At 37.2% G+C, this 15,142-nt stretch overlaps 1 protein-coding gene across 1 annotated transcript in view; it reads left to right on the top strand.

Annotated features, from left to right (window-relative positions):
* The window catches only part of RtGEF (Rho-type guanine nucleotide exchange factor), a 31,709-nt gene extending 28,640 nt beyond the window's left edge, over positions 1–3,069 (top strand). Inside the window, exon 8 of the mRNA XM_065237174.1 lies at positions 2,452–3,069. Within this exon, the coding sequence (XP_065093246.1) occupies positions 2,452–2,633 (182 nt within the window). The 3' untranslated portion in view covers positions 2,634–3,069. The remainder of the gene's footprint in view (positions 1–2,451) is intronic.
* Positions 3,070–15,142: the final 12,073 nt, after the last annotated feature.

The following is a 15,142-nucleotide window of genomic DNA, read 5'->3' as shown; positions in this document are numbered from 1 at the left end:
TTTATTGCTAGAAACCAGCAAAATGTTGATGAATTTTGCCGAGTTCCTATTTGTTTGCTAATCTGGTTAAGATGTCATACGTCCAGCTCAAACCTTTGTAGGGGTGGGACCATCATCATCATCATCATCTTCATCACCATCTGGACATCTGCTAATATTTAGAGTGCAAAATCGCGGAATAAAGGTAATGCACTACAATAAAAACCAAAATTGCTGTAATTTTCCAACGATGTTGCCAAATAATCTGGAGCGTACTTTACACCGAGTTATAGCCGAGAGGTCAAAATATTCAAAATTGGCGCAGTTTCAAATTTTAAATTAACGGTTATTAAGACATACCACGGGGTATAATATTATTAAATTACAATTCTCCGCAGTTTTGAAAATTTCCTAAATAATAAATAAATTGTGTATAATATGAATTGAATTGAACGGTAGGTAGGTATTATCAATTTGTGTAGTGGCAAATATAAATTTAGATGAAATCGCAATAGAGAAGAGCACTACTTTGGCATAAGCGTCTATTTTTGTTATATGGAACAGAAACATCAAGGATGTGAACGAGTCAATCATACGTTCGGTAGGTTAGTGTAGTTCAAAAGCTACAAAACAAAGTCTATAAGAACGCATAATATGAATATTTACATTTATTATTCTCGAAAACCAAAGAAGCGCTCCTTCCGAATAAATTTTTGCCGAATAAATCCAGTGACGTTTCTATGTGTTTGGAAGGAATTGAAACTCGTATAATCGAAATTGCAATCAACGAGCAGTGTTATATTTTTAACAATATCTCAACTATTTGTGACTCTTTTTCGAATCAAAAAGAAAGGTACATAGATTTAGAACTCGTCTTCATATAACCATTCAATTATTTTTTTCAAACCCGATCTTAAGTAAGGGGTAAGATGTGGGTTATACTAGTATGACGGATATTAGATCTTAACCCTATACTGCAAATTTTTGCCAAAATGCGCGGAATTAGGTGCTGCGCAGAATTATGGCACTTCACGGAACTCAGAAATGACACACGAATAAGTAAAAATAGCAAAATGTTCTTTTTCGCAACTGCACAAACATGATCTGTTAACTACTATATTTTTATTTTAATCCGTGTTATAGCTCGCCGTTGAACCTTGACATAATTTAGTAGGGGAAAGTAGTCAACACTGAGACAAGAGGAACAGTGAGTCAGCGGGAGGAATATCTTGATCATAAAAGTGTTCAAAATTCGTGATATTTTCCTAGAAAGTGATGTTAGACAAGCTGCATCACGTGATGTATTTTGAGAACAATATATTATTTCTATTGTACAATTTAGCAAAAATCATTTTACGTGCGGTCAGACTAAATTTTATTGCAATCAATTTCAAGTCAATTTCATCAACAAAATGCATATTCAATCTTCAAAACATACCTGTGAAGAAGGGTAAAAGTTATTCTTTATATGATCCCTCCCCCTTTATCTCGTTTTTTGTGTGGACCTTAAACATTTTTGTATGGATCGTCGCGGTTTTCAAGACCCCCCCTCCTAAAAGCGTGACGTAATTTATGATCGTTCCTATACCCGATATACCACAAGACATTCCAAATATCATTTAAGGTGTAGTCGCACAATAATTTTATGATTTGAACCATATTAAAACATGTGTCTCAACGTTCAAGATTTTTACATTTCTGGTTATAACTAAATTAGATTACAACCAAACCGCCTTTTTTTAAGCTTTCTAGAAACATATACCATTCGATTGCAGACAAGGGTTTATGCGTAGCTTTTATCGAAAAAACATTGAATAATTGTTGAACAAAACCTGTCTCACTTTTGACTACTTTCCGCTACTCTCTTAAGGACATTCTCAGAAAATTTCAAATTATTTGGTATCGTATTGAACAAAACAAAAAATACAACTGTTTATATGTGTACAATTTTTTGCCGTATACATTCATAGGACCATCAATTTTCTCTGCTTTATCACTCAATATGAACTGTTAATTATGCTAAAATTCCTACTTACTGGAATCCACCTTCAAACAGCACAGTGCACATCTGCAAGACACTCAAAAATTTACAAATCCGATAAACGTGAGAAGACTCCATTGTTGATTTATTCCGCCTTCTTTTCGAGAGGCACATCCAGAGCAAAGTGTTAAGTCGCTTGTAGTCCGCGTGAAGGAATTGAATAGAATCGGAAGATAAAAGTACATTCCGATGGTATTTTAAGCAAACCAAGACTGGTTTCCGTTTCATATCTCAGTTCAACAAACCAAGAGAAATACAATTTCCGTTAGCTTGAAGGAAACACAATTAAACTGTATACGCAATGCGAAGCTGAGCAACACCTTGTATGCTGTACATTTATCTCAATGCTAATGCTACTCTGGTTCAGGTTTCCGTTTTCGACTGTTGATTTATGCAATTTGTCTTTTTCCTTTGCTCTGGTATCTATGTAGGTTTGGAGTACGATGACATGACCCCAACGTTGCGCCAATTATTCATCAGTGTTCGCCAGCTGCAACAGGATATGGCCCAAGTAAAGACTCAGGTCAGCGAAGAACGAACCCTCCGCAACCATCTGCAACAGGTCCTCATGGGTCACTTGGAAAGCTATGGGGCTTCAAACACGACGTGCTAAGGTTTGTTTTACTACATTGATTCTACAAATGATAACTTTCATACTTTACAATCGACAAATCAAAACAGAAAGCTTTATGTAATTTTTATAAATAACACATAAATTTATATAATACAAATTGATTGAAAAATATTTGATTTCACATTGTTTACGCTTTTAATTATGGTAACACTAAATTATGGATGAAAGCGTAATTTAACTCGTGCCTTAAAAGTATTTTTCAATCCTCCGCTATTTTTTGTTCAATATTTGTTCAAAGATTGGGGGCTTTCACTAACGAACTATGGGTTGATTTATTTACACACGAAACGATATTCAGCTCGCGCAATAATTTAAACAATGCAAGCAAAACAAAAATATATGCGCTGATATAATAATTCAAAATTAGAAGCAATAAAATTTTTTGTAACTTTTGAACAAAGTTAACACAATCCGCACGCGCTCATTGTCATTCAAACTTTCATCATTGTCTAGAGCTGTCCGAAAGCCACTTGTTTTCAACTTAAATATGATAAATAACGTCTTTGCTTTTTGGGGCTTAACACTTTCATTGTTTCTTTTCCTATTACGAGTGGTGACCTTAAAGATCAACCTTCAGCTTTGGCGTCAATAGAAGCATAGTTGGCATACTACTGCAGCAAAAAGTGCGATATCAAAGCTGCCTAAAGTAATGAATATTTTAAAACCAAACTGTTGATTTTGGTGGAGAGGAGATGCTGCAAAATGTGGCTGTTGAAATGTGGGTTAAGGGGTTTGTAAAATCGGTCAATTTTGTGTTCCCAGCGACGCGCAGTGCTTTTTGCTATAGGTTTGTACGATCCTTAAGTGGAATAAGATTGAAACCCTTCATTCGAGTGTTCATTTCTAGAATTAATTTTCTGCAAAGATGTGTTCCGGAAAATCTAAAGCTATCGACTGAATATTAGAAAATATGACGTGATTGATCATAAAAAAGATAGTTTTCAACTCACATGGTGCACATTTTTCGTTAGATTTCACCCATTGTGAGGCGGTCAGGACCAGCGCCAAGGAATGAAGCTTAAGGTGAGATGATTGAATTCGTTTTTATTACAGTATGATTTATTGCTGGCCTTTGCTTTTGTCTTGATACCGACGGCGGTAGAGTTCCGGACCATCGAGAAACCAAAGAAGAGAAACGGAAAATGTTACCGCTAGTGGTAGCTTGTCGGCAGGCTCTCTTGTTGCTTGAGCCGGTAGACTCTCGTTAGAAATTTCGTCGTGAGTTTAAGTAATGGAAGGAGTCTCCACGTGAGTTTGATGCATACATTACGGTCGCATTCGGGGTGGGCGGAACCAACCTTTTGTTCGCACCTTGACACCACCGACCGGTCTCTTTATGCAAAAGATCCCCAACGCTGTATGGGATGGGAAATTTTGAACGTTTTCTCCTCGGCAGCATCGTTTTGGACAGTGTCGTTCCATACTATTTAAACGAGCTGGTTAGACTCGCTCTCGCGACATTTTCGTTAAAGTACAGATACGAACAAAAGGCAAAAAATACCGAGTAAATAGAGTAGGCTTTCTCAATGAGGTTTAGTGCTAATATTGTGCACCTGTGCTCGCGTAAATCGAAAGCAAATTACTATTTAAAGGGAAAAGTGTACAGAAAGTAATTAGCTATGCATTGTTTTGGTTAATTTGATTGATTTTGTTTATTGTACTATTCGCTCAGATGAAATTTAGTGCTATGCTCCGGGAAGCTATACGCATTTACAGACATTGACCGAGTTTATTGGCCGTGGATAAAATATAGACCGCGTCTATCGAAAACGGTGCAGGTCATTTTGTGTCTGACCATTCAAGGGTGTTTATTTGTACTTGATTATTTCTGAAGTAAGTTCATAGTTCTCCAAATTTTCTATAAGTGCTTGAAAATATCTTCAATATTCAATGAACAAATCCAATCATTTCAAATGTAGAGAATGCAATGGAATTCCCGTCCAGTAATCGGTTGTTAAGTTGCAAAGATCAACGATCTATGGCTTTGTGCTGTCTCGTGTCTGGTGTAGCCCTAGATGATTGTAGCAGGTGGAAAGATAAAAGTCGGGTAGAAATTGCCTCAATCAGTACGATCGACGGAGGGTTCACTTGCCAGCGTCATAATCAGTTGTTCTCATTCTCTCGTTCTCAATTCGAAACATGTGGTTAGGATAATCATTTTACTCTCTTTTGCTTGTACAGTCTTGTAGGTTGAAGTCTTTTCAGAAAATGTTGCTTTAATGTAGCTTTATTGATATTTCAATGGGAAACATCGAAAGGAAACTTTAATCTAATGGCATTATTCAGATTAGTTAAGGTAACAGTGATCCATATTATTAGACAAGTTGATTAATGATGTTCGTGTAAGCGAGAAAGTTACAGATCTATGTCAATTACTATACAAATGAAGACACATCATTAATCATTGATTAGGCATTGATATGCCGAGCGTTTTAAATTTGTTGTCTACCAATAGTTGCAGTATGTTTGGCTTAAAAGATTATTGATTACCGTGACCGATTTGAGGTTTGTAATGACATAATTCCTTTCCAACTACTTTAAAAGCAATCCAATATGGTTTAAACTTCACAATCAACTATCCACAACGCGATAGTATATTGCAACCTATAAATCGATATATTTTCTACTACAAAAAAGGTAGTTTGGCTCGGGAACTTAATTCAGACTCCAGATTATTATTGACAGGTTGGTGAAGAAATCATTTAATTTCATTTACATTTTGAGCATGATTAAAAAGACAAAAGTAATGGAACCGGCATCAGAGTTTTCAAAAATAACTTTTCTTTTTGGCTTGACCACAAAGCATTTCTGCATAAACTTGACTTCCAGCGCGGTACCAATTAAGATGTAAGTCTACACCCAACCAGGAAATATAAGATTCTATTACAAACGTGTAAGTAAAGATGTAAAAGAGGGGGCCCAGTGTAGTGGTTAACATCCATATACCTCTCAAGTCACGGGTACAAATCTCATCCGCGGACTAGTTTCGAATGACCCAAGAATGCTAAAGTGAATATAATAATGAAATAAGATGTGCTGGATTTGTTAAGAGTCACCGAATGACTAGATTTTTAAAGGTCGGAGGTAATTTAAATAATTTTTAAAAATATATGTTAGCTTGCTTTTGGGACAAAGTTAGTTTCCCCCTAAATGCACTGGGGCTAGAATATCATCTTATGATGATTTTATGCGAAAATATTCATTCTGGATAAACTTGCTTGTACGCTACAGTCCGTTTTAAGAACTGCTATTACATTTCTTGTAAGAAAGCCGTACAGAGGATGCATGAAATTACATTTTATGTTAACTCCATTTGCGCTTACTCATTTTAATACAAATCCAATGTAATTTAAAAGTTTACTTCTTATTTATGAGCACATTTTACTGAATATATTTGATTTCTTTGCAATTGTTTTCGAGAAGAAATCTTTGCATCGTAATGAATTTTTTAACTTTGATAATTCGATTGGTAAATTTGGTTCTTACAAAATATTGAATTTTTTTTAAGTATCTTGATTGTTATGTGCATATTAAAAAAATAAAGCTTCCAAAAATGTATTTTTCCAGCATCTTGCATTTTTTTTAAAGTACTGAAATCCAGTCCGGAATCACATTTTTTTAGTCCTGAAACTTTAATAAGTACATTTAAAAAATAATCAAGCTTTGTGGTCATGAACACTTAGGGGCTGTTCATAAACTACGTAGACAGTTTAGGGGGGACCCCCCTATTGACAATTATCCAAGTGAAGTAATGAAATTGGGTTGTTAGCGGAATGTTAAATAAAACAGCAAAAAGGTTATCTTCCATTTAATTCCACTTAATTAATTTTGGTATCCATGACAGATACGTATTTCGACTACAATGTGCAGTCTTCATCAGTGTCATTCCCACTAAAGAACTTATCAAAATCTAACCCCCTTAAGTACTCATCCTCTAGGTAAAAAAGTCAAGATCATAGGTATAAAAATGAAACTACAATGTGTTGAATCGGAACCTACCTAACTAATAAAAACCAAAGATTTAAGTAAGCTAAAGGAGAAAAATCTATACAACTCTCTAATAAGGAAAATCCCCAAAGGCTTGGTAGCCATCATAATGAAGTAATTAAATTGGGTTGTTAGCGGAATGTTAAATAAAACAGCAAAAAGGTTATCTTCCATTTAATTTTGGTATCCATAGGTGACAGATACGTATTTCGACTACAATGTGCAGTCTTCATCAGTGTCATTCCCACTAAAGAACTTATCAAAATCTAACCCCCTTAAGTACTCATCCCCTAGGTAAAAAAGGTCAAGATCATAGGTATAAAAATGAAACTACAATGTGTTGAATCGGAACCTACCTAACTAATAAAACCAAAGATTTAAGTAAGCTAAAGGAGAAAAATCTATATAACTCTCTAATAAGGAAAATCCCCAAAGGCTTGGGCAATTTCATTACTTCATTATGATGGCTACCAAGCCTTTGGGGATTTTCCTTATTAGAGAGTTGTATAGATTTTTCTCCTTTAGCTTACTTAAATCTTTGGTTTTTATTAGTTAGGTAGGTACACATTGTAGTTTCATTTTTATACCTATGATCTTGACTTTTTTACTTAGGGGATGAGTACTTAAGGGGGTTAGATTTTGATAAGTTCTTTAGTGGGAATGACACTGATGAAGACTGCACATTGTAGTCGAAATACGTATCTGTCATGGATACCAAAATTAATTAAGTGGAATTAAATGGAAGATAACCTTTTTGCTGTTTTATTTAACATTCCGCTAACAACCCAATTTCATTACTTCATTATGATGGCTACCAAGCCTTTGGGGATTTTCCTTATTAGAGAGTTGTATAGATTTTTCTCCTTTAGCTTACTTAAATCTTTGGTTTTTATTAGTTAGGTAGGTTCCGATTCAACACATTGTAGTTTCATTTTTATACCTATGATCTTGACTTTTTTACCTAGAGGATGAGTACTTAAGGGGGTTAGATTTTGATAAGATAAGACACTGATGAAGACTGCACATTGTAGTCGAAATACGTATCTGTCATGGATACCAAAATTAATTAAGTGGAATTAAATGGAAGATAACCTTTTTGCTGTTTTAATTATCCAAGGCCCATACAAATTTGAAATTTTTTGTATGGACAATTGTCTACGCAGGAGGAGGAGGGGCGTCAAAAATCCCAAAAATCTGTCTACGTAGTTTATGAACAGCCCCTTAGTATAGTTCTGAAATGTTGTCTGGTATATTTTAAATTTTATCTGGGTTTCATATTTTCAATATTTTCTTAAATTCGTAATATTTTTGCGAAATCTTGTAAGCTTTGTAATGTTCATCTTTATGTTTTTTTTAAATTCTCAGGCTTCGAAAATATTAACCATCAATTATATCAACATAAATTTCATGTGAACATTTTCTGAATCTTCTTTCAAGGTCCTTCGGTGGATTTTTTTTTCTTGATTTGTTTTCCGTCGATCTTGTTTTCCGTACTGAGTACCAATGTTACCGACGCCAGGGAGGCAGCTCCTACACCTGGACCCTACATATCGACCCATCAACTCATAGACCGGGGACCAACGGCTTTACTTCCCTTCCGAAGGCGTGATCAGAGATGTTATGCCTCCGAAAATCCCAGCGGCGCCGACTGGGATTGAACCCAAGCCTGCTGGGATGAGAGGCAAAAACGCTTACCACTACACCACCGGCGCCGCTACCTCACCAGATCACAGCATAGGTGGATACATTCATGTTTTTACCCTTCTTACAAAGAAGGGTATAGATATCACTTGAAAAACCGACTATCGATCCGAGGCCCGGAGGGCCGAGTGTCATATACCATTCGACTCAGCTCGACGAGATCGGAACATGTCTGTATGTGTGTGTGTACGTGTGTATGTGTGTATGTGTGTATGTGTGTGTGTATTTAATGAAATGAATGCGCTCACGTTTCTCAGCAACCGCTCAACCGATTTGGACAAACTCGGCGCCAAATGATAGGTCTTGGGGTCCCATTGAACGCTATTGAACGGTTTTGGAATCGGTGAACCGGTTCCGGAGATATGGCCGGAATAAGATCCGGTGAATATGGACCTTCACGCTGGATTTAACGGAAAACGTATCAAACCATCATATACAATTCGACTCAGCTCGACGAGATCGGAACATGTCTGTCTGTGTGTGTGTACGTGTGTATGTGTGTATGTGTGTATGTGTGTGTGTATTTAATGAAATGAATGCGCTCACGTTTCTCAGCAACCGCTCAACCGATTTGGACAAACTCGGCGCCAAATGATAGGTCTTGGGGTCCCATTGAACGCTATTGAACGGTTTTGGAATCGGTAAACCGGTTCCGGAGATATGGCAGCGAAAAGATCAATCGTAGAACTCTGAAGGTTGTAATTATAGCGCGTGGCCTGTAATTGTTCGGCGCAAATTTTGCCCATTTTTATTGGCTTCCGACAGATCTAAATTGTAAATTTCTTTTTGAAGCAGTATTTGCCAAGAAGTTCTCACTTGTCAAACTTCATTTTCAATGTAACTGTGGAAGCATTGGATTTACAGAAAATCGTGACCCACTCATCCATCACTTTCCCTATCTAATTTATAAAGGAGCTTTTCCATCATCACTTTCCCCTTAGCCTTGAGGGTCATATTAGATCCCCATTAACACATACACTGTACTTGGAATAATAATCCGAAAAAAATCCCTTGCAGCTGCACATTGTGGTTTTGCTCACGTTTTTCAAAAGCAACTACTGCACCAGACTTGAATGAGCATAGAGAAAAGCAAAGCAGAACTACACCTTCGTACCCTACAAAGCGCAGAGGTAATTTGAAATGTAGCACGTGAATCTGTATAACCTTAATCAGATTTTCTTTGGCGAGCGCCAAAACATTTTCATTTCGCTGTTTTGCCTCCATCTGTAGCTTTTGTATTTGGCTGTTTCTGTTATGCCACCCATCTCCAAGCTGGAAAGGTGCTTCCAGCTGGAGGCTTATCTATGGAGGGAAAGAAAGATTTTTCTTTCTTTCCCTTCGACAGGCGGTTAAAGTTGCACTGTAATTTGGCCGGGTGTCGAAAAGCTAGACCACATTTTCTTCCTCTTGTTGAGTTCCTTCACCGGTGTGTAGGCATGAGGTTTGATGATGGGAAATCTGCTTGATATCAGATGCCATCAGGGTGAGAGTCAATAAAAGTAAAAGTGAAAAATGGTGCTCGTAATAATGGGATTTGATCTAATCTTTGCCAGAAATGCTCTGTTCATTTGAATGAAGAATGATGGTAGTTTTAAATTTTTCTCTGGTGCCCTATCTGTTAGAAGCAAGGAAGTAGGTGATCGTTAAAGATTGGCATATTAAATACATGTGCTTGGCAAAACTAAACAAAAAAATCAATTTGCTTAAACTGTTTGGCCCATTTCCCGGAAACAAATGACGATCAACCGTGCATCCCTTTGGGCTCGTCAGCTCACGCCGTAAATAATGCATTTTAGCATCTCTCTGGCAAACTGCCCCATAAATCCCGATCTGCAACTGTTTCCCATTTTAGCCACCGTGCACCGTGATCCATAGCACGACTATTCAGAAGTGCAAAACTGTGTTAACCCGTTGTAGAACATGCATAAATTAGCATTTCGATCGGTCCCCCACTAGTGCAGCGACAGGCCTAGAGGAGAAAACAGGAGAATTGAAATGTTAATACCTTTGACTGATCGTATCTTGTTAGAGAAGGGACATGAAGGTCTGCGGTTTCGGGTGAACTAGCATCTCGGTAGCTCATCTATGTTCGTGCACTACAAAGCGACTTGAAAGAAGGTGTTCAAAGTACACTATTCGATGGGTACGAACATGAGACTGTTGCTTAGAAAAATTGTTTCATGTGCCCCGTGTAACACGCTAGAGCTGTTTTTTGTTTGTTAAAAAAGCTCTTGTTCGTTTACGGGAGGAAGAAATCTAAACCAAATATAAATAATAATATTTTTATTTAAAAAATTCATTTAACACCGTCTTAAACTGGAGGCTATACAGACTGAAAACTCAAAACTATATAGATAACGGAAACCACATAACACCCCCAGTAGACCAGTAGGGAAATATCCTTTTTACGAAAAGTTCCACCGGCTGGAGTGGAAATCGAACGACCACGAAGTCCCTATTAAGGTTTTAAGATTCATGGCGAAAGCACACAAATAACGTATTCATTCGTTATCGTTCACATCACTAAAAAGACATAGAGAATTATTCAAATCTCCGAAAATTATCGTGAGCTTGTCCTTTTACTGTCAACCTGAATTGAGTAGTAAATCTTCATTTCCCATTTTTTTTTATTGATACGTATACACAGTCTATAAAAATGTTTTGGTTGGTTGATTTCTCTATGAATTTTAAACTAACCACAGATAATTTACTTTTATGTCCATACCTCATTCTCCAACTCGTATATCCAACAGCCAGGGCGCAGTAATGAGCACATTTACAACCCGGGAGCGAGCCAGAAGTTCTCGCATGTTTCAGTGTGTCGCTAAAGGAAACACTCGGGAAGCAATTTGTCATGTTTTTGCCGCTTGGGAGAAACAGTTGGGCCCATGTAGCCCAGCGCCGTTCTGCGGAGGACATGGAGGGAGAGATGCGGAATTAATTATCAGCTATGAGAACGAATATACATACTTCAGACCCAGCATCCCATAAAGGAGCATTCACGCGAAACTGGGAATCGCATAGGTACGGGCGAACAAGTAATGTCAATGCAATGCAGCAAGCCGGTTTCATATGTGTCGTTGTGGCTGTGAGACCTCAGCTATGATATTTACGAGCAAAGATTTACGGGACTCTTTTAACATGGGTCAGTTGCACAGTGCAAAGGGGTCCCTTTGAGTTTGTCCATTTTACGCGTGAGTAGTTTATCAATCATCATCACCCCTGCGCGCGCGGCGGAAACGATGCGCTGTGCGGAGTTGCCATTAAACCTCTTATCGATTCGGCTTCGATCGTTTTTCTGACCATTGCGGGTTGACCACTCGGGTACTCGTACCGTGTCTATCGCATTCGAGACGATCAACGGAACGTACACTGGCACGGGATTAACAGTATTCCTCTCTGTCCAATTAGACTAGCGCTAGGTGATTCGCGAGCCACGGGAGGCACCAGTTCGATCGGCACTGGAAGACACGTTCTTGATCGGGATGATTGGTTGAAATTGGCAATGCTTCTCGTTAGGAGATGCGGAAGGTTGCGTCAATTGTGACTGGAGGGAGTTTCATTGCTCCCTTCTTAGTAAGAAGAAAACCACTGATGATTGGATCAAAATGTTTGGAAATGTTGGGTGCCTGAAGAGATTAAATGTGAGCAGTCCGTTAAATGGGGGCCTCAGACATAGCCTGATAAGTTTAGGCGATTTCCAGTCTGGTATAGAACATTTTTTTAGATGTAAATTTTCTCGAACTACGTAAATGACGTAGCAGGGGGGGTGGTTTCAGAAGTTGTGACCGGCCATATTAGGTATAGCAAAATACGTATTACTGTTTTCGCAATTCAGTTGAGTGAGAGTTTTAAGTGGCTACAATTATGATAAATTCGATGCGGTTCCTAAATCGATGCCCTTATTATCATTATTTTTGAAATGTTACTTCTGAAACTATGAGTTCCATTACTCTAGGGATGATGGTGTACCAAAGTTTTTAAAAATATCTTGTTAAAATCTAGATGCGTTTAAAAAGGACGAGTGCGTCATCATTGGAAACGCGTCAAATATGATGCTGGCACGGAATCTACGGACAGTGTAGAAGCTAGATGGGAAGTCCTCACTTGAATGTTTACAAGCGGTAAAGCGGGGTTTACATCTGTGCAGCCCATAAAGCGGTAAAACGATAGAAAAGGATGATTTTTAAAAGGGCGGTACGTACACTGGTGGAAGTGGGATCATTGGCTTGTGTGGCAGAAATCGTAATAATTTTATCTGATTTCCACCATAATTTGAAAGTTTGTATTGAATTCCATCTAATGCATAACATTTTGACAGAAATTTAAGCGAAAATTTAGCGATTTTAACTATATATTACAAAGTCTTATTATGGAATCTTGAATTCCATTTTTTGTTTTTTTGTTAATTAATTTATTTGATAAGGCTCAATCGAGTTATCTTTACAGAGCCGATGATTCTTGTTCATTATGCAACACATATTAAACTATATTCAAAAGGTACAACACAATAAACACTTTATCTTCCGCTATCCAAAATGTTTCCTCCATCAGAACGGGAGCCGCTTCAGTGGTTTCATTGTAGAGCAGTATCACCAACGGGGTGCAGAGTGCTTCCATTTCAGCAACGGACGCAAAACGTGGTCTGCACTCACACACTCATCACTAAACGGTTGCTTTCCAAAGTCGACGACGCATCGACCGAAAGAAGTGCTGATGGAGAACAATGAGAAGGATCACACAATGGTTGCTGCCGAGTAAACAGACAATCGTGTGACACACATCGAAAGTGGCCTGCTTCTGTCAACAGCCGAGTGAACACTGTTTTGAATTCCAATTTAGTCTTCCATATTTCTTTTCTACATAGAAATAACACAACAAATCCAATTTTTCTAAGACGATCAGAATAACTCAATAAATCTATTTCTGATGAAAAACTGGGCCATTGCGAGGTTTTTAAATATAATAATCAGAAATCCCACTTACACCACATAATTCGGGACCGTGAGTTACGCGGGATTATGAAAGAATAGTAGAGCTTAGAGTGGGTTGGTTTATTTCCTTTAAATTCCGTTATAATTGCTTATCTATTTTTGTACAGAAACGATTGTACACAGCAAAAAAATAATTTTGATATCACATCAAAGTGGATGCACTACAATCATGTCGAAAATTTCATGTAATTTTTATGACCACATAAATAAACAAATGCAGTAAAAGCAGCGTAATGTCAGTTCATGCATGATCGCACTTACCGCTCATTAGCATCGGTATGAAAAGCATACAGCACCGAAGTGCTGTTAATTTGGTGACAAAATCAGCCAAAGGGTCAAATTCAAAAATATTTACATTTAATGCATGAGCTTAGTCAGAACAGGGTAGTGGAAAGTGAATCTAGCTAGCAAAATAAATTTAATAAGGGCAGAATTTGAAAAATGTTTATAAGTTCCAGATCTCGAAAATTTTCCAAAGTCTGAAATTCTGCAGAATTTTTATGAGTTATATTATCAAGAAAAACATTCGAAGGGCGCAAAGCCGAACGTTATTGGGCTGAATGAGCAATTAGATCGAATTTTGAAGCGAGAGATTGTGCTTAGAAATCCTTTTAGAAATTGTGAGTTTGATAAAAAAATGAGATCCAGATTTGAAAATATGTTTAAGACTAACAAAAACGCTCCAATATTTAGAAAAAAAAATGAAGATTATTAGAGAAGTTTTCAGCCGTAAGCTGGTTCATTTCCGAAAGGGAGCACTCCTACTTGCTGAGTGGAAAAGGGTAGGGTCTCCAGAGGGATGTCCCCTTAGTTACAGCGTTTTAGTAATTACAGAGTTTTTTTTGTAGCCGGCGCCACTGGCGTGACTGCTTTCTCACCCCAATGGGTCTGGGTTCAATCCCAACCGAAGCATACAAATCTCTGGTCACGGAAGTCCCCGGCCCAAGTGTGTTGATGGGTGCGATATCCTACACACTAATGCAGTCAGTAAGGTTTTACTGGGTTGTTGAATTGCGAAAATCGGTAAAAGTTTAAAAATCTGTGGAATATTAAAAAATGAGAAAATTTATTCCGAACTTGTTAACCCCATTTAATGATAGAAAATTAAATTTGACGATTTCATTGATTCCTTACGGATAACGATCATTTGAATTTCTATGAGATTTGAGATAATTCCTTTGAAGAGAACTCATACGAAATGCTGGATAGTATTCTTAAGGAATGCCGAGAAGACTTCCAAAGGTTTTTCTGAAAAGAATTCCATTGGTTTTGAAAGGAGAACTTCAGGAGAATGATATGAAGGATTCCAAGGTGTATAATTGATATATAATTATAATTTTGAAAAGAATTCCAAGAGAAAAAATGCTTCTTACAGACTTTGTAAATTTTGACCTAAATAAGGTACCCTAAACGGGGATAGTAGAATATAATTATTAAATTTACTCTCTGCACTATTTCCGAATTGGAAGCATTGGTTCCATTTTGCAGCTTAGGGTATTATCTTTGATATAGTAAATAGTTCCAAATATCTGAACAAACAATCTGAACAAACAACAAAGGCACTTAAACAATCGCTTATTAAATGTTTTTTTTTTTTCGATACAACCGTTACAAATTCAATGTTGTCTTATTATTGCTAATGATGTTTCTGATTATATAGACATTCATAGTATCATATATCTTGAAATTAATTGTTTGAGATTTACGCATATTTTTCTACATTCAACATTCAACACAAAAAAAAAACTAATGTTCGGTCAAAAGACCCTAAAAATAGTGCAAATCCAATAATTTCCGTTAAACATA

The sequence above is a fragment of the Ochlerotatus camptorhynchus genome, unplaced genomic scaffold, assembly GCF_037179485.1.
Source record: "Ochlerotatus camptorhynchus isolate MF236.1 unplaced genomic scaffold, CSIRO-AGI_Acam_v1.1 ptg000598l, whole genome shotgun sequence".
In the NCBI taxonomy this organism is placed as follows: domain Eukaryota; kingdom Metazoa; phylum Arthropoda; class Insecta; order Diptera; family Culicidae; genus Ochlerotatus; species Ochlerotatus camptorhynchus.
Note: the sequence above shows the minus strand (reverse complement) of the source record. Positions and strands in the feature narration are given on the sequence as shown.